Below are 20,951 nucleotides of genomic sequence, written 5' to 3' on the forward strand. Positions count from 1 at the left end.
TCTTTTCACCCATAGTCTTCTGGCTGCAAGCACTGCACAAGAGTCAACTAGGTACATACATACGTTGGCATGATCATCTAGTGAATATGCACTGAACTTCACATCAGTATGACTACAAGATTCCCATGGAAAATCATACCAATGATGACTACTAACCAGACATGTGTGGCTAAAGGACAGAACTACAGGACAAGCCTTAAGGCATATTGAACAGACAATAGGTTGTATAAATAAAAGGGTCATTTATCCTCGCTAAGGGAACATCGCATAAGATTTTTAACGCACAGATTGTACAGCGAGGGACCATGAAGGGGTGGATTGTGGGGAAAATAGGATAATTTAGTCAGGCTCCCTCTACATTTCTTGTAAACAAGTTGTGTGTGGGTGGAGTTAGTGCGCATGTGTAACCATGTATCTTTCTAGTTAATTACTATTGTGTGTTCTGCAGTTTTATGAAGCAGGCAGGGATAGAGAGCTCAGAGTCTAAGGACAGAGCATGTTTACTCTGCTGGCAGCTGCTCAGTTTCAGTTTTCTCTTTGGACTTTGCCCGTAGCAGTTGAGTTTGAGTTTCTCTGTGGACTGTGTAGCTCACAGTGTTGTGTGTGCTAAATAAAGACTATTCTCTCTTCAACCACAGCTCCAAGGACCTTTTTGCTGGTTACTTAGCTCATAGACCTGCGTGTGAAGGATTTGTGAACGTGCTCGAGGGGTCTGTGAACTCCAGATCCTAGCCTTAGCTCTACAATACTAGAAACAAGATAATGTCCTCAAAGCTAATAAACAAAGAATAATGTTTTAGATATTTCTGACTTCCTAGATGAAATTAATTATCATAGATTTGGAAGACTGAATTTAAACAACAATTGACTACACCTAGTGAGCTGAAACTACACTGCAGATTACACAGCTGAAACCCTAAAAATGTACAACAGACTGCTTGTCAAATAAATCTTCAATACATATCTGTATACATTTCATAAGAAAACCAGCAATCAATTTATGATAAAATAGCAGAAATAATTATAAATATGTGCTAATGTAAAGTATAATTCCTTCCTCTTAAAAATAATTTATCAATAATGCATAAGAAAACAGTAACATAAAATTTATTTTGGTTCTAAAATGCCAGTCCACACGTATCTGTCACATTTTAAATGACACAGAAAGTTAATATTAGGTGCCATTGTACATTACTAGTTATTTCCTTGATATTATAAATTAAATCAAAAGTAAAAAACAAAACAAAAAACACAAAAAGATAAGAAAAGAAACAGGGTAAGATGGGGAGAGAAGAGAGGAAGAAGGGGAAAGACAGAGATTGAAACACAGAGACAGAAATCATAGCCATCTGTGGGGCTCGCTGGTTAGCTCAGTTGGTTAGAGTGTGGTGTTATAACACCAAGTTCAATGGTTTGGATCACTGCACCTGTCAAAAACAAAACAAAAACTCATAGCCATCTAACTATAAAGTGCCTATTATCCTCCTTTCTGATTTAAAATCTAGTCACAAAAGCAGAATTTCAAAAATTGCTATTGGCAATAATCAGAAATGTTCACTATTTCAAATAGAAAGATAAATAGTGCCATGAGATAGTATTTCGAATATAGTTTAAACTATTTCATGTAAAAAATCCAAAATATGGATTAAGAAAATTTTGACCAAATTTCTATCTTTAAATTCTAGGTCTTCCTATTTAATTTCATCTTTTCTATCAAAAAGGCTTTCCACCATGTTATATTATCTAAGAGTACAAATATAAACTGGGTCTTTGCCATGCTCCTTATATAAACTTCAAAATATTCAATAGTTTTTAAATAATTCATGATATTTTAAAGTAAATTATTCAAATTTTTACTTCTGTCTGTACCACTAACTGCTGTATGATCTAGGACAAACCACAGAATTTCTTGGAGATTCAGTTTCTTCAACAGAAAAGTGACAATGCTGTATTACATAATTTCTACCTTGCTTCCTACTATAAAAATATATGATCCTCTGAAACATTAAATATTGGTATTATTCACTTCAAAGGATAATAATTTTGTTTATAAAATCTCGCAACATATCAAATGAACTTAAAAGAACACTAAATCTGCATACAGTCTATGAATTTTTGAACTGCCCCGTTATTTCTAGGCTAGAATAAGTAAGCGTCAAGACATATGTCAAATATTTCAACTGGTTCCTACAGAAAAAGTATGACTGAAGTTTGGCTCTACTAGAATAAATAACAGCTAAAAAAAAGAAATGGATAGGGGGTGGTGGAGTCAGATCTTGAGAACTTTCAAGGCAGGAAAGAAATCCTAAAAGAACGGAAGAGACAGTGATGACGATATTGCAGTCACAAAAGATAAAGAATTAGAAGTTAATAAATATTTCTAAAAAGTGCTCTTACAGTAGAAGTTTTCTTATCCAATTTCCATTTAAGAGGCTATATTTAATAAAACAAATTTATCTCAGTTACTCTACTTTCTCTCTGTAAAACAGTCGAATGTTTGCATAGACTGATCAGAGATAAAAACAACACTCCTGAATAATGACCACATACACTTCTGTTCATATTAGTTGAGTTATATGCTTGCCAAGAGTCAGCTGTGTTTTGTCCCCAAATGTGTTTGTCAGGTGTACTTGTTAATGTAATTATGTAACTGACTTACATACCACATAAACCAAAAAAGAATAAAGTTTTTTTCCATAGAAACTGAGTTGAATGTTGTGAAAAGACAATACCTTACAAGTATGGTTTATACAATAAAAGCAACCCAGAACTCAACCTAGGGAACTCACACTCAAAGAAAATGCCTTGGCAAATGTGCAGACATTTACATGTGCTGGGTTCACATAAAGTACTTAAGGTATACATGTATCCATATATTGTAGATGATGTTTGTGAAAACAAATTTCATGCCACTGCCACGAGGACAGCTCTCCTTGCATAGCTTTTGTCCCCTCAGCCTGGGGCTCAGAATGAACACATGGGGAGCAGGACTGCCCCAGCTGCCTCGCAGACCTGCAGTGTGAAAAAGAGCTGGTCCAGCCAACTAGTTTGCTGTTACATGCCAATCAGATTTGGGGGTTGTTGTTTACACTAGCAGATTGATACAACAATATAACAGGAAAGAATAAATTAATAGCATACAAACAATTCCTACAAATCAGCACAATAAAAAACGAGTAGAGGGTCTGAAATCAAAATAGCTTACAAACTAATGAAAAGGTGTTTTATCACACTAGTTATCAGGGAAATACAAAGTAAGTGAAAATGAGGCATTACCTTTTAGCTCATTTACCTGACTAAAGTAAAAATTCCTAGGATGTAGGAATCAATAAGCACTCTTGGAGGGTAAGTAAATTGGTATTGCCTTTTTTAGAAGATAATATCTTGGCAATATCTATTAAAATGAAATACATCTGGTATATTTGACCCAGAGAATCTATTTCTTGGTAACTATCCTACAAAAATACTGAAACATTGGCACAAATATATCTTTAAAATAATTTTCACAATTCTACAGTTTGTAATAGTGAAAAACTGCCAACAGAATAAATGTCTAGTGAGAGGGTTTAAAGAATCATTTATAGATTTTTTTGCAGGCCCTAAAAACAATAAGATAGATCTATATGATAGATAGCTGACATATGGATAGAACTCTAAGATAAATAGATTAAATAAGCAAAACACTACAGAACAGTATATATATAATATGTGATACTATTTTTAAAAAAACATAAACATAGGTATGGAAGGACATATAAAAAGAATTTTGGACAAATATATACAAACTGTTGAGATAGTTTCAACAAGAGAAGAGGGAGGTGGATAAAGGGGTGAGAAGTTTCAATTTTTACTGCATATACTTTTATATTATTTGAATTTCTTTTTAAAACTTAGTATATTACTTGTACAATTAAATTTGTAAAAAAAGAAAAAGGAGACTTGCTTCTACTAGTCTTTTTGTTTCATAGATTGATTAATGATAAATTTTATATCAGAAAGTCTCTATTTCATTAATTCACTCACTAAATAATTAAATAACAGATTTATTATTTCTATCCCACATGGATGATTTGCAGATAAACTGGGATAATAACCATTAAAACATAATAGAAAATCACAAGATGAAAGGTAAATCCAAAAGAAATAGACAATAAATTCAAAATATATATTTTGGCAATACACATATTTTGTAACATATGAAAATGTTACAGAAAGTTGATTTTGAGAAGAAAGTAAGAGGGAGGGAAAGAGCTCTAATAATATTTGAGCATCTAAAGCAATTACATGAATAGCTGTTTCAACAGAGAAAAGTACTTTAGGTAAAGCCCATTCCCTCTTGTTATAGAGATTCAAGATATTTGAGGAAAATGCTTGACTCTACTTGTGAACTACTGTAATAGATTTCCAAGAAAGGCAGTGAAATTAAATTTTCTGGATTTTTTTTTTTTAATTACAGAGTTTAAGAAAATTTTCATAATTGATTTCTTGATGTGAAATACAGCTTTGCAATTCAAAGTGCAATCCCAGGACCATGAGCATTGGCATCACCGGGGAGCTTGTTGGAAATGCAGAAGCTCAAATCCCCGCTGAATTATAATCTGCACTTTAATAAGATCCCTAAGTGATGTGTATGCATGTTAAAGTTTAAGAATTCCCTTATACCCTTACATCTGGTGTTTACATTTGTAACAGTTCATAAATAACAAATGGATATTTAGGAATCAATAAAGAGAAATACCTCATTTGATAACCAACCTTTCTTTTTTCATCCTTATCAGTATTATTTTATTTCTATTAAAAAATTAATACCCTATTTTATTAAGCCTATATTCTTTTAAGAAGGTGAAACCTCCATCAGTTCGTCTCACATTCATTCACACAGTTCTTCCTAACCATTAAAATGTAATAGAAAATCATGAGATGAAAGATAAATCCAAAAGAAATACACAATGAATTGAGCAAAGTAATAAAAAAATTTTACTTATTATAAAATTCTTATAATTCAAGTAATTTCAACAAGGTATGCTTGCTATAATAAATCTCCCTACGTGTTTCATATCAGTAGAAGTTGCTGGTGATTTTAAAAGTTAAGGGGAGGAAAGTCTTATCTTCCATAAAAACCCTTGAAAGTATCTTAAAATGACTACCTGCAAAGAAGTTTTATACATAATAATAGAATTTGGAATTATCCAATTCACAAAACATTTTTTAACATGCAAGGAAAAAAAACCAGAAGTTAAGATAGCAATTATGCTTCCAGTGTTATTAGAGCTTGATGCTTCGTGATAGACCTAAGAAATCAAATCCAATACACTCAATTGTTTTCCATCACCTGATTTTTAATATCATTCTTGTTCCAAACACACTCAAGGAGCTCAAAACCATTAATAATTGCAGAGTCCACTTCAGTGATCAAATCAGACCAGAAAGCATTCCAGGGAAGTTGAGATTCAGAGGTCCTGGTCTGCCACAAGTACTGAGAACCCAAAGCTGTGTTCTCCTTCTCCTTTTATTTTGCATTTTAGATGACAAAAACATGATAAATAGCCAGCACTCAGTTACCATCAAAGCCCCTCAATACAAAGAGGTTTTGTGATTGACAAGGAAATATAAAAAAAGGAGAAGACCTACTTTTTGCTTCCTCTAGGGAAGACTCTGGACAGAGATGACTGAAATTTTAGAACTTAAAAGCTTCTCCCATCTCTATTGGCTCACATTGCAGGTAAACATGTTCCTGGTTCAGTGACTTTTTCACACATTTGCAACAGAATCTGTGCTGAAAATGGATAATAGTGGAAAAAATATTGTTTTTCTGTGAATTTCAGCTAAGCTTGGATATAGATGACGTACTTTTTCTCCCAATAAGCCCAGTTACTGAACCTATATAGCATGAAAAATAAGCCTCCAAACATGGATATTTTAAGTTTTAAGGACATAACTTGAAATAAATAAAATATTTCCAATTTTTGCTATCTGTGATATTTCTAAAAAATGTGTAGAATAGGTCATGAAAGAGGAAAAATATAATGCAACTTGATACATAATATTAATATAATTTCCTCCTGTGTCCTTCAATTCATTTCAAAAATCATCCATGGCAAGTTAATTGAGTGCTTTTGAACCTCCACACAGAAAATACAGTAAAATAAGTGTTCTTCAAAATATAATCAATATCAATATATAATCAAATATAATCTATGAAATTATATGCTCAAAATATGATGAAGTTATGAACTGATAATTTATATTTCCAAAGACTATAAATTTAATTTCCATTCAAACTAAATTGGAATGTGTTATTAGCAAGGGACTTCACAGATGTACAAAGTGCATTCTTATGATCACAATCTGTATCTGGCAATCTGTGACCTTTAATTTTGATCAGAAATGCATCACACTTACATTTGAAAATATATTCACAGCTTTGTTGAGATATAAGCCACATATTATATAATTCACTATTTAAAGTGTATCAGTCAATGGTTTTAGTATATTCACAGACTGTGCAGCCATCACCACAACTACTTTTGGAACATTTTCATCACCCCTAAAACAACCTTCATACCCAATTAGTAGTCATCATTCCCCAATTTCCTCAACTCCTTAGTCCTAGCCAACCACCAATCTAACCTCTAGCTCTATGGATTTGCCTATGTTGGACATTTCATATAAACGGAATCATGTATTAAGTGATGTTTACAGCTCAGATTTAAGTAATTAAAAAGCTAATATTTACTGAGTGCTTACTACACTGTAGACATTTAATACTCACAATCACCCCATGAGGTAAATACTATTGCTATTCCTTTTAAGATAGGAAACCTGAGGCACAGAGAGGCTAAGTAACTTGCCCAAGGTCACAAAAAAAGTAAGATGGAATGAGGATTTGAACCAACATAGTTGTACTCCAGAGTTCAAGCTCTTAACCAAACTCTGCTATACTATGGTGTACCTCGAATACCTCTGAGACAACTCAAGCAGTAGAAAAAAACAGAAACAAAGAGTCAGGCTTGAGAAAGACATAGTGAATGTCAGCATTCCTCATAACTGATCAAGCAAGCAATTAAACTTAACTGCTTCAAATTTGAGCATGTGCATCAGCAAAGTCTAGTCTAAGAACTTTCTGTGATTAGTAATAATGCTCCTTAAACAAGAAGCAGACATCGAAGCACACAGAAGAGTATTCCAAAACTTGAAAAAAAATATGATGCTTGGAATTATTAGTTTAAGCACATCCACAATGTAAGAGTTACCAGCAGTTTCTTAGTGAAGAACTGAAGATTGATATGAGAATACATTTTTACGGCTGATGTGGAAATACAAAGGCATTTATCGACAGCCTACTTGATATGATCTCTATTTGAGAAGCTGGAGAGAGAACACAGAAATATGTATGTGGAGGGAAAGAGAAAAGTGAAAGAGGAAGAAAGGAAAGGACCAAGGAAGGGAGGGAAAGAGGAAGAGGGGGGGAAGGCAAGAGAGACAGACAGACATAGCAGATGGCCTTTCAGGATTTACACAAAGGGGGTAGTTTTTTCCATCTCTGAAAGAAGAGATTATGGGTGATTATTATTTTGTTTAATAGTATTTGCTCACTTTTTTACAATGACCAAAAGATTTTATTTTTATTAAAAACTCACTTCAATATAATCTTAATTTGAGAATATTTGCCCTCTATAATCTTCTATAGAAGTCTGGCTATTTTATTAATTCACATCACATCATGCCTCATTACTGAATAAGTTTTAACATCCTAAATAAATCCTTTCATATTCACCATGTTTCCAAACTTAAAAAACCCTCTAGGCATCATATTACATCATAATTCAAATAAACAAAGCCAAAAGTGATTCTTAAAAGTATCTGCAAGCCCTTTATCACCTTTTCATAGCCAAACAGCTTTCAACTTCTATATTCACAATCTGTAAATTATACCCTATACCAACTAATTTTAATTTCATATTTTCAAAAATGAATTATACTTATATCTCAAGCCTAAATGAAATGGAATAAGTTGTAACTATATCTGAGATATATATGTACATACATTTGTATAGGTGGAATCCCTGATTTTGGCGAATACAATAGATCCTTTAATAATTCTTAGCCATAAAGTGGTCTTTTGAATTAAGAGTGAATATTAAATTTAATTCAAAAAAGTTTATAATTTCAGACTTCATTTGAAAAAATCCCCATTAAAAAACTTTCCTTTAAGACAAAGAAAACTTACATGAGGACAGTAGGTACCCTATACTTTGGGGTAACAAGCAGGTCTTGAGGTCAATTTTTGTAATAGACACCTGAAACATTAATATATTTCATTAGAAAGTTGAAACATCCTTCCTAGTTCCATAATTTACCAAGCAGAGAACATACGAGCAAATTCTTAGGAAATAGTGTCTTATAACAACACTAAGATAACACACACAACAAAAATATCCTTTAAACACGAAGGGCTACTCCAGCCAAACAAAGCAAAGGCTTTCTCCTACCCTAGCGCTCCTAGCAATTGTTTCCTCTTATGCCTCTTCTTTACCTTTGCTCCCTCACCTACAGGTAGGAAGTGAGAAAATTACCTTCAGGGAAAGAGGGTCAACTGCATGACAGCTGTTTGGCTATGAAAAGATAATGAAAAAGTGCTTGCTGACACTTTTAAGAGTAACCTCTGGCTTTATTTAGTTGAGTTATGATATAATAGGATTCAATATGATGCCTAGAGAGATTTGGATCATGAAGGGAAAAGGATACCCTGTTTGGTTTCACCCATCTTAATCTTTCTAGATTTTTTAATCTGGTTTTCAACGGATGAACTAATTTAGTAGAACAGGACTGGCAAAAGAGAAAAGGATAGCAAAATCCTCCTACTCTGCAAATTCAGGGCCAATACATTTCCTGTCTCTTTGCCCTGTTCTCCTTCTCCCTCCCTTACCAGCCCCATAGTGCCCACCCTATACCTCCAAGACCCCTTCTTCTCTAGTCCCACTTACTGTGCTGCCCCAATAAGTCTCCAGTCAGAATGGTATCAAAGTGGGGAAGAGATGGAGAAGAAGAAAGAAAAAGAATGAAGAAGGAAAGGAAAAGCCCACTGTAAACCATAATCCCAATCCCTTGGCTCCCCAGTTTGCAGTATTAACTTGTCTTGTTTTGTTTTATTTTCAACCATTCTACCCCTAAGAGCTCCAGTTCTGTTCTTCTACCCCCTCACTTCCCATTCACCATGCACTGAACTCTTGCTTCAAGCCTGGGACTCTGGAGAATAGCTCACAACTGGATAATTCCGATCCTTTTACTTTAGCACTAACATATTGGACATCAATGCATTTTCCCAAAGAAATATCATCATAAATATTATTTGTTTCTATAGTACCACTGGCACTATATTCCAGGTATATTTTATAGATTCACTTATAAGTTAAATAACTTTTAGAGATGGGCTTGGAAACAAATACCATTTTTAAAAAAACATTTTGTTGTAGGAGTATCTGTTCTAAGTTCTCATAGCCACAGGGATCATTTCATGAATGAAAAATTTAAGATGAAAGAAGCCAAGTAACTTGCTGAAGGCCACAGAGTTAGTAAGTGGTAGAGATAAAACCTAAAGAGAGGTCTGCCATAGATGGCATTGAATATGGTACAATTTCTGTTACACCATGGAACCTCCTAAAACACATTTATTTTTTAATTAAGTCAATAAGAATCCTGAAAAGCTAAAAATTTTTATTTCTAACCATTAAATGTTTTTAACTCACTATCCTTCATTCAAACATTTACTGGGTACTGTTTTACCTAAAACTCCCTCTAGTAAAAATCACTAATGTTACATTTAAAAATATATATATTAAAATTTTTTCAAAGATTTGCCACTGTTTTGGGAAATGTATCATGATTTTTTATTTCTTTTACGCATGAATATTTGATTTGCTCAGACTTTCACAAAGATAACAGATTTTTATACAAAAGAGAAAATTCTTCGTGCTCAAAACAGAAATCCTTTACTAGAAAATGCTTTGTTAAAATCTGTGAACTGAGGCTAGCCAGTTAGCTCAGTTGGTTAGAGTGCAGCCTTATAACACCAAGGTCACAGGTTAGATCCCCATGCCGGCCAGCTGCCAAAAAAAAAAAAAAATCTGTGAACTGCCTATTGTCAAAACAAAAATAATTTATTTTCATTTTTCATAACTCCTAAAAAGTGAACTTATAAGAATTATTTTTTTTTGTCAATAATATAAGGACAATTTGTAGAACTTGAAACAAGTTTACTTTTTCATGATACAACTACTATTACTATTAAATTCTAGCTAAGATATCACTTAAGATTAAATAAAAAAGAAATAAGATTGTATAGTGCCAACCTGATTAGCTTAACAATGCTAACAGAGTATAAAATTGCATTGGGTTAGAAGTGTACATCAGGCTACTAGTATAAAAAAATATACATAACTATGGTTCATTCTTCATCTGCAAACCACAATCTTAATTTGCAACGAGGCTCCTATATCCAGTAGAACCACTGAGAACTACCTTGGAACTAGAATAAGCCTACTCACAATGAATGATACTATTAATGATGTAAACTTTTTGCTTATTTAATAACATATTAATGTTACCCACTTCTTGAATTCTGACATCACTGAAAATAACAAAATACTCACATTTAGAAAACAACCTAAAAACATCATTTTTATTGTCATGGAAACAAAATCTGCAGCAACTTTTTGAAAGGCAACTGACTATTAAGTCCTTACTTAGGGGACTGCATTGTAAGTTTATACTATTTCTCCACACAATTATTTCTTTTTGCCTTCTACTAAAAACAATGAAACATTTATGTTCATTATAAAATGTTCAAGTAATTTCTTTATCCGGGCACAACTATCTCCCAGTTTGGCAGGCAAAAAGTGAAAACAGTTTTGCTACAAGTTTCTCATCTTTAGATACAGTACGCTCCACCAAAAAAGAAAGTCAGATTGTAGTCTTGTGGCTTGATAATAAGCTTGCATTCTCAGAAGAAATGATTTACAACATTTCTGAACCTATGTTTTCTCACCTTTTCCATTTGTTTTGAGGAAAGCAACAGTCCTAACAACTTCTATACTTCCTCTTTTCACAGGACAAATTTTGCATTTTCTGTTAAACTCAAAGGTTTGGTTGCCAGTAATGGAAGTGCCTCATTTCACCTGCATATATCTTCTGAGGAATACTGGTTTCACGAGTCCATGTCTACACTTATAAGAAATTAATTTACCTCTTAAGACTGACCATGTATTTAGAAAGCAAAAAGCATTATAATTTTCTATTTCCAACCTCTTCTCTACATTACTCCTCTTTCACTTAAACCATGTGCCCAAGGCTTCCACACAGAATTTCAATTTCTTCCTAATCATTTATCACAATTTCTCCCGGACAAGTTTAACAATCTAGCTGCATGTGTTGACACTTTGTACCACATTTTAGACTATATCTATTCTCTTTCCCTTTCCTCAATGTGTCAATCTCTCCTTCTTATGCAACCTACTCTTATCCACTTAAACTTTCCCATACTCTAGTCTCTATTGTCTAGAGAGAGAGAAAGAGAGAGAGAAAACAAAAGAAAAACCTTAATCTTCTAACAATTTGCTTTCTCTTTCTTTCAAGCTTCTTGAGTTTACTAAAGTCACTTTATTTCCTCATCTCACATTTATTTCTTAATCAACTATCCCAATCCAACTACAGAAATTTCTCTGCCAGGTTATCACTGACTACCTGTTATTAAAGCAAATAAACTCTTTTTAACCCTTACTTTACTGGACATATCTACAGCATTAACACTAGAGATAATACCTATTTTAGTTAACTTTCTCTCCTAGTTTAAAAACATCATTATTCTTAAGTCTACTTTGGCTAGGTAATCACATGTATTAGCTCAGTGTTTTTTTCACATGGCTATTACCCATTAGTGGGTTAAAGCAGTTTTTAAAATTAATAAATTAGAAAGAAAAATACTCAAATGTATCACATGTAGTAAGGATTATTCTGAGAAATTTTCATGTGTGTGCACGTGTGTGTGTGTGTGTGTGTGTGTACACTACACTAATCATGGTTTAAACTATTGTAATATGCTGATAACTCCTACTTTTCTATCCCTGGCCCAGATTTATCTCCTGAACTCTAAACACCCAACTGATATCTATATTTCTGTATCTGAATGTCCTAAAAGCACCTCAACCTCAGTATTTGCAAAATCTGTACTCAATTTGCACACAGCTTCCCTATTTCCTAATGCTCACCTTTCAGCATTTTCCTCTTCCTCATCCAAGCAGCAATCCTCATGTCTTAGATAAATCTACTTTTCACCCTATCATTACCATAAACTTCAGCTAGGTTCTTACCATTTATTTCCTGGATAACTACAACAGTATCCCCCCATTACCTGTGATATGCCCCCTCCAGAACCAATTCACTCTCTGCATTGCTGCAAGCAATCTCTTTAAAATGAAAACTAATTATTTAGGTCAAATTCTCTTAATTTTGAAGTAAAACTTTTAACCTCCAAATGCCATATATAATATAATTTTTTATACTGGGTTTTTGTGTATTTTTGAAATACTTTTTTAAAAAGAACTTAATATTTTCAAAGGACTTTCACTTAAAATGGTTGAAAGAGCAAGAGCAAAAGTACTTTACTTGCTATTATTTCAAAGGTACTAAGGTAAGCTTATACAAAGACATTCACTCAAGAACTGTCTTTCACTCAAGAACTGCAGGTTATGCAGCCAATAAGTAGTGTAGCTTTTTTAAATAGTAAAACTAAATCTACATCCTGAGACTAATGAAATAGTTTATTATTTGTTCCTTCACAGAGAGCTGATAAGAATTCATCAAGTGGCAGAAAAATACTGTTTCTAAATACGTTTAAAACACAACAATAAACCTTCATTTGCACTGGTTTCTAACTAAAAATACAATGCTTTTTAATGTTGATGTTAGATTATTTATAAAATATTTCTATTAAGATACAGTCCTATATAGTCTGTAGATTAATTGCAATGACAAGTCTGAGTCTTTCAATCTACATGTCTAAACAAACTGTTTGATTTGCTGTTGCCTTTGCAAAGGCATCCGGAAAAACTTCTAGCTAGTACTATGTTGGCATGAAAGTTGTTACAATATGCTTTATAATACTGTCATTTTAAATTTATTTATTAAAGAAAAATGATGCTGAATTACTTCCTTTCTCTAAAATATCCTTCATAAATAGATACTTAATGTTGAAAATAAAACCAATAAATGTTTAAACAATAATGTTTAAATACCTTTAAAAGTACTGCATTTTTCACTATTTTTTGTGAGCTGGATTAAGTGCAATAGTTTTGCTTGGTATTTGTTGTTGATTCTTTCCTTTGCTTCTCAATTAAAACAAAAAGAGCTAGTAGCCTAAAGAAACTTATTTCTTTTCCCTACATGACTGTAGAAAATATCCTCATCAAGCCCGAATCAAGAACTATTATGAATCCTTTGACTTGAAAAAATTCAGGTGGCTTTACCCATAAATACATACTTGGAAGTAAAGAAATGCTTTATTTTACCAAAGGGTGCATGACTCAAAATTTTCTATCAAGTTTTCAATCATGTCTTCTGGTTGTCCTGAATTGATAGTAATAGACAATGCCCTAAGGCATAGCTATGACAATAGGATACATAACAAAAAAGCAATTGATTAAAGGAGGCAGAACCATTAAGAAGAATGCCCACTGGGATTGTACAAAAAGCCTTCTTTCAAAATATCTTCAAAATATGTTTTACTCTCCCTGGTACCCAAATTCCTAACAGAATCCACAGCATGTGTTAGTATCAATAGATACCTTGATAGCTACATGAACTAGAGCAGAACTAGAGCTCTCTCTCCACATATTACCTTTGCCCAACCCCAGGGATTCCGTTTGAACATAACCTTTCTTCTGGTGCATGGCTTGAAAATCACGATCACCATGTGTGAGATAATGTATGTAAAATAATCATTAAAAAAAACTATTAAGAGCTAAGCAAAAGTAAGATAATTCATTACATATTTTGTTAACCATAGTTTTCAATACCAAATACACTGTGTTGCTTTTTAAGTAAATTCATATTATAACATACATCCTGTGACACCTTTAGAAAATACTTATAGAACTACTTCCTCAAATTCTTTCTTAAAAAAAAAAAAAAAACACTGGCACTTCTTCTCTCTATCAAAAGGGGGTCTCATTTCCCTTTTTCCCATATATAGTTTAGGAAAATACACAAGTTGACTCATTCCAATCATAAAATTTTTCCCTCTTTCTCTTCTTAAAGGAGGTTACCATAAATGGATTCCTGGGGACAGTATCGTTTAATATTTAATTATCCAATATTATGCAATTAGTCCTAAAATTATTTGTTAATAAATGGAATAAATGTGTCCTCAAATATATGTACGTATAATAAAATTTAATTTTAAGGATAAAATATTATTAGGCAATTGAACTTGCCAAGTGCTAAGTATAGTATTGTGTGTTCATTCCAAACACAAGCTAGAGTTCAGGCAAACATGTAACATTGCTGTTTGGTTGTAGTAGTTTATAAATGGTTTTATTTTATCATTTACCAAACCTCTTTTGTTGACTTATTCAAACTACCTTCTGCCAAGAACACTAGGAATTTGGTGATAGTGCTTCTTTTGGGAGAAAAACAACCCCTTTCCTCAGAAAATTGAAAGTGTTTATCTTGGCACTTAAACCATGTATTGAGCCTTCTGGAAAGTATTTTAAACTGTTGTTTTTAACCCAGACTTTGTGACTGAAACAGGAAAAGGTTCTGTAGCTCTGCACCAAAACACATTATTTATAGTGTTGATTTTCTTTCTACACCAAAAATACTAGGTTGATGGCAGCAGTTTTCAAAATGTAATTTCCTAGAACCATGCTACAAATTCAGCATTTATCAATGTATTCAACACACAATTTGTTTTTTAAACCTCAAAAACATCTGATGACTAAGAAATGCTAAATGTCAATTATATATTCTGTATTTAAATGTCACACAAAGAAGTATTGTTTCATTTAACTTCCTATTCTGCTAATACTTTTTACAGAAAGAAAATTTACTTGATATTGTACTCTCTTCCTGCGCATGACAACAAAAGTTATGTTTCTAACTTTTAACTTTTTATGATTAAATTTTCCCCACAGGGTATGCTATATCTTCAGATTAGACTGAACATAACGATATGAAGATAAAACATATGAATTTCTTGCAATATTATCCTAATAATGTGTTTAAATATAATCACAAAGTTTCTGGCAATCAATGAAATGGTCATTGTTCCTAACTTCCCCAGCCCCCCTCTAAATTATTAAAATACAGGAACAAGACTGCAGGAATAGTATACTGTATATAAAGATACATTAAAAATAAATAATAAATCAAACAATTTCACAAAGATGACCAGACAACTCCAACAATTTTTCAGTCACTGAGGACTGATATATAAAATACTATGCATCCCATTACCAATTCTTTACAGATCAAATCCTCCGTACCTTGAATCTTTATTATACATTTTTCCCCTTCTTATAGCTTGGCTGTCTCTTTACAAGAATAATAACAACAAAATCATCATTTTTTATCTGCATATAACATTTTTTTAAGAGTCAAAATAATTTAAAATTATATTATTGTGCTATATCAAGTATTTATTAGAATGTTCTGGCAGGAAATTTGTGATTTCAAAATTATGATATGGTTGAATTATCTTAGTCGTAAAAAAAGATAAATATATCTATGAAATATATCTTATTAAAATTCCATAATTGCCTTCTTTAATTAGGTACAAATTTTAATTTTAAAAGCCTGGTTCATATGCTGTGATTGAATTCTGACTATACCCAGAAAAATCAAGAAATAACTACCCAAATGAGTGAAATAACAGTGAAATAAATGGAAATTAATTAGTATCACTAAAAATGAATTTTATGAAGGAGTGGACTCTCCCTAATCAAAAATCATATTTCTGCACTGCTGCAATTATATAAAGATGAAAGACATACTTCTTATTGGCACTTAAATCTTTAGCCATCCTAACAACACTATCCCCACCTCACCCCCCTCCACACACATTTCTCAGTCTCACTGTCAATGAAAAAGTACAACTTGGCATTATGGACAAACTTAATATTTTGCGGATTATGATTAGTGTGCTGGGATGGCTTAGAGCACTTCTGCCATTTTTTTTTTCTCATTTAAACTTAAAATGTTGATTGTTTTATAAGGAGAGTGAATAATACTTAAAATCAGGTCCACACACAAAAAATTTCATTTATCATTATTTGAGTACTATTAATTGACATATTTAGCTTTCCAACATGAACCTACAAGTAGAAAGTGAGGGGTTGGCAGGACAGTTTGGTTGATTAGAGCGCAGCCTTATAACACCAAGATCATGAGTTCGGACCCCCATATCAGCCACCCACCAAAAAAAAAAAAAAACACAACAAAGGAATATAAGTAGAATGTGGGGGGAAAAAAAGCAAAAGCAAATCCTCCTTCTGTTTCTCTTTTCTCTGCTCAGGAAGAAACAGTAATTTATCTCTGACCCTCGTTAAAAAAAAAAAAAAAAATCATGCTACTGGTAGAGGATAATTATTTGGGGAGTACTTTAGTTTCATAGTTGATAAAAAAAAATTATAAAGGAATACTGTTCTTGGTATTAAAATAAATGGGTATAACAGAACATACCTGAAAAAGAACATGTACATGGCAGCTGTGATGCAGAACAAAAGGACCTATAACAAGGAGAAAATACATTACTTGCAAAAGAACACGAACACCATTATTTGCGTGACTTATGAAAGCAAAATAGCCAGTATTAAATTTTGTGCCTGAAACAATAAAAGGATACACAAAACTAGTCATGTACATTTCATATTCTCTACCTTTCAAATAAAATATGTGAAGGCAGTATACATCTATATATATTATACACATACACACACATGCACATACATACTGGGTAGAAGGGTAACATGGTTCAAAAAGAAACAGCCAATTTTTAACTTATCTGTTAGAATGCCTGAAGAAGCAAATAACTTAAGAACAAGGACAATAACTTTTATACAATCAAGTCGGTGAATAAATCAGAAAGCTTATTAAATATTTTTAACAAGACAACCAAAAATTTTTAATGTAAAATACAATCCAGTTGTCGACCAATTCTAATCAATAAGAAAAGCCCATAAAATATAGTCATCTTTTGGGGAATATAGACTAGTTACAAAAAACTTCTCTAAAATCAGGCATACGAACACAATAAATCTAGACTGAAGAAGCTCCCCTCAAAAAACACACAGAACCCCAGTTTTGATTAAAGGCTTAGTTATGCACACAAAATGGATCTCTGTAAAGTTGTTTTAAATTACAAAAGCAAAAGTAAAATGCATTCTTATGTAAACAACAGCTTAAATTGAGCACTAGGATTGTCAATGGCCTCACAACAAAGACAAATAAATGAACAATCTTTCGACTGTAAAAGAACAAGAACAACAAAAATGAAAATGGTGTGAAATAGTGTTTTGCTATGTCCCACACAAATAATTTCTAGCAAATCTTGAGGAAACTATAATCGTTTTGCTATGACAAATCAAGTTTGACAAGTTTGACATCTTAGGCTAAGATAAGCATAACAAATATAGCCTGAATGACTTAGAAATACATAAACATACCAGCCAAAAGACGACTGGTATCAATTACTACTAAGCCAATATAATACATATTTATATAACAATTATTATATATTATATATATAATCTCTCTATCTCTGATAAACATACTCACTCTTCTCCCCTCTGTCTCTCCCACTTTCCCTTTCTCTCTTTTCCATTGCTTTAAAAATACCCTATCCATGATTCATGAGGTTCATGTAAGTTAAATTAAAACATGGAATAATTTTCAGTTAATAATTAATCAATCATAGATTAAAATCCAACTGAGTATGTATACTAGCTATAATGTGCCAGCCAAAATCCAGATCATAAAAGTCTCTTTCGCCTCTGGGTAATGCCATGCTTTCTAGACATTCAATGTTTCATGCTTTCCCTACAGTAATGTCCCCCCTTGCAGACCCCACTCAAAAACCTCTCTTAGTGTCCCACAAATCTTTCCCACACTCTCCACCTTCTCTAAAGGAAATGTCCAGTCTTTTTCCCCTCAAAATGTTGCTATGCTCTATCCTAATATGCTAAGTATATCTGTGCTCATATTAAACTGATAATTATCTTTACAAATAATATATTTGAAACTTGGAAAAAGAACAAAGTTTAAGAACTCAAGATTTGGAGTAAGGCAAATCTAGGTTTGAATACTAGTTCTGTGTGACTTTGTATGTTTTATATGATTTCCTTAAGCCTTAGATCCCTTACCTATAAACCAAGAATAATAATAGCATGCTTTGAATTATTCTGAAGATTAAATGAGATGATGCTTGTAAAAGCAGATTGATTTTATTTCTTCTTATTTAAAGAAGTAATCTAGATATGAAAACCTAACCCAGAGACATAAGTCTGGAAGGAAGTTATTTTTAAATAGGCAGCCCTTTGGAAATCTCAAATCACCAAAAATTGCAGCTTGCTTTTTTATATAGCAGAGATTCAAGACATGAAAATCTGTACAAGTAGGGAAATAAATCTAAGGGGTATTAAAGTACAATTGATTTATTCAACAAACATATCTACATATTCTTTGTTTATGGAACTTCTACGATTTGCCAGACACTGTTCTAGAACTTACAATAAACTAACTGAACATATGTATGTATATGTATATATGAATTCACCACGGTACTTTAATCACTTTTACTTAAAAATGTATGCCTGAAAAATTTTTTTTTTAATTTTGTTTTTAAAGATATTTTTGCTGGGTACAGAATTCTGTTGATGGATCATTTTCCCTCAGTAGTTTACAGATGTCACTCCAATGTCTTTTCATAATTTGATTACAAAGTGCCTTCGGGTAGTTTTCTTTGTGTTTCTTGTACTAGAGTTTCATTAAACTTCTTGGATCTGTGAGTTTACAGTTTCCATCAAATATGAAAATTTTTCAGCCATTATTAAATCAAATATTTTTCCTTCTCCTTTTCCTCTCCTATAGGAATTCCAATTTCTTGTACAGTAAGTCACCTGAAATTGTCCCACAACTTATAGACAAACAAAATTCTCTTTTCTCTCTGTGTTTCATTTTGGATTGTTTTCTATTACTATGTCTTTAAGTTCACTAATATTTTCTTCTGTAAAGTATAATCTGGCATTAATGATATCCAGTAATTATTCCATCTTCACACACTGCAGTTTTCAACTCTTTAAGTTTGGTCTGGGTTTTTTTCCTATTTTCCATGTTCCTAACTTTTTGAAACTCTGGATTTCAGTAATCATAACTCTTTCTAATGTCCTTGCCTGCTAATTCCAACATCTTTGTCAGTTCTGGTTTGGTATGGATTGACTGATTCGTCTCCACATAATGGGTCAAATTTTCCTATTTCTTATTGCATGGTGGTAATTTTTTACTAGACGTCAGATACTGTGAATTTTACCTTGATGGGTGTTATGTATTTTTTTATTCTCATAAATCTTCTTGAGCTTTGTTCTGAGACACAGTTAACGTGGAAACAGTTCAATCTCTTAAGGACTTGCTTTTAAGATATTTTAGAAGAGACTGCAGTAGTGCTCAATGTAGGGCTAATTATTTCCCATTACGAAGACAAAACCTTATGTGTACTTTACCCAATGCCACATGAATCTTTGAGATTTTCCAATCTAGCTGATGGGAACAGACACTATTCCTATCGGTGTCTGAGTGCCAATACTCAAGGACCTCTAATCCCTCAGGTTGTTCTTTCCTTAGCCTGGAGTAGTTTCCTCTCATACATGCCCTAATCAGTAATCAGCTGAGTACTCTCCTCTCTAGTTCTCTGAGCTTTGTTTGAGTGACTTCTCTTTGATCCATGTCTGGATATTCTCTCAAGGCAGTAAGCTAGAGTAATTGTAGGGCTCATTTTGTTTGTTTCCCATATTTCAAGGAACCCTGTCCTTCAGTGCCTAATATATAGATCTCACAAATCATTCTTTCATATATTTTGTCCACTTTTTCAATTGGAAATGAAGTCCAATCATTGTTATTACATCACGGCCAGAAGCAAAGTGTGGTAATTTAAATTTAAATTAATTAAAATTAAATAATATTAAAATTCATTTCCTCATTCATACTAACCATATTTCAAGTAATCAAAAGCCGTCAGTGGTAGTGGATACCATAATGGACAGAACAGATCTAGATCATCCCCCATCACTGCAAAAAATCCTATTGGACATTTCTGGCTAGTGAATGACATTTTCACTTTGATTGTACCACGTTATACGTTTTAACTTTGGTTGGAAAGTATGCATCTGCACTTTTATGTGAAAATTGACACCCAAAATTAATCATCACATCACTCAATTTGCTCATTTGTAGAAACAATACAATACTACCTATTATAAATGCTATAAGAATTAAATGACATAACATATGTAAAGCCTAATCATCTATTAGATGATTTCTTTAACAAGAAATAATTTCTCTGTAATTCCCTACCATTTCACAAACATTGCACAATATAATTAAACGGGATAAGTAATTTTGAAATTATTTTTCACTTTGATTTTTTAACACTTTTTAAATTCAAAAAATAATGTTTGTTATACTAAAAAACATAGATGAACCTCAAAAACATTATGCTAACCGGAAAAAGCCAGTCACAAAAGACATGTTGTATGATATCATTTATATGAAATTCCAAAGTAGGCAACTCTATTTATAGAAAGTAGAATAGTGGTTGCCTGTAGCTGGAGGAGTGAAGGGTGATGGGGACGGATTGCTCATGGGTACAAGTTTTCTTTTTGGGGTGATGAAAAGATTCTGAAATT

The 20,951-nt window shown here is 32.6% G+C and overlaps 1 protein-coding gene across 2 annotated transcripts in view; it reads right to left on the reverse strand.

The window, feature by feature from the left end:
- Window positions 1-20,951, reverse strand: part of TMEM135 (transmembrane protein 135) — a 261,356-nt gene that overhangs the window by 70,585 nt on the left and 169,820 nt on the right. For both annotated transcript variants that reach the window (XM_063093468.1, XM_063093467.1), the window contains one exon: window positions 16,735-16,781. In XM_063093468.1, the coding sequence (XP_062949538.1) occupies window positions 16,735-16,781 (47 nt within the window). The remainder of the gene's footprint in view (window positions 1-16,734; window positions 16,782-20,951) is intronic.

This window comes from Cynocephalus volans, chromosome 4 (genome assembly GCF_027409185.1).
Source record: "Cynocephalus volans isolate mCynVol1 chromosome 4, mCynVol1.pri, whole genome shotgun sequence".
NCBI lineage: Eukaryota > Metazoa > Chordata > Mammalia > Dermoptera > Cynocephalidae > Cynocephalus > Cynocephalus volans.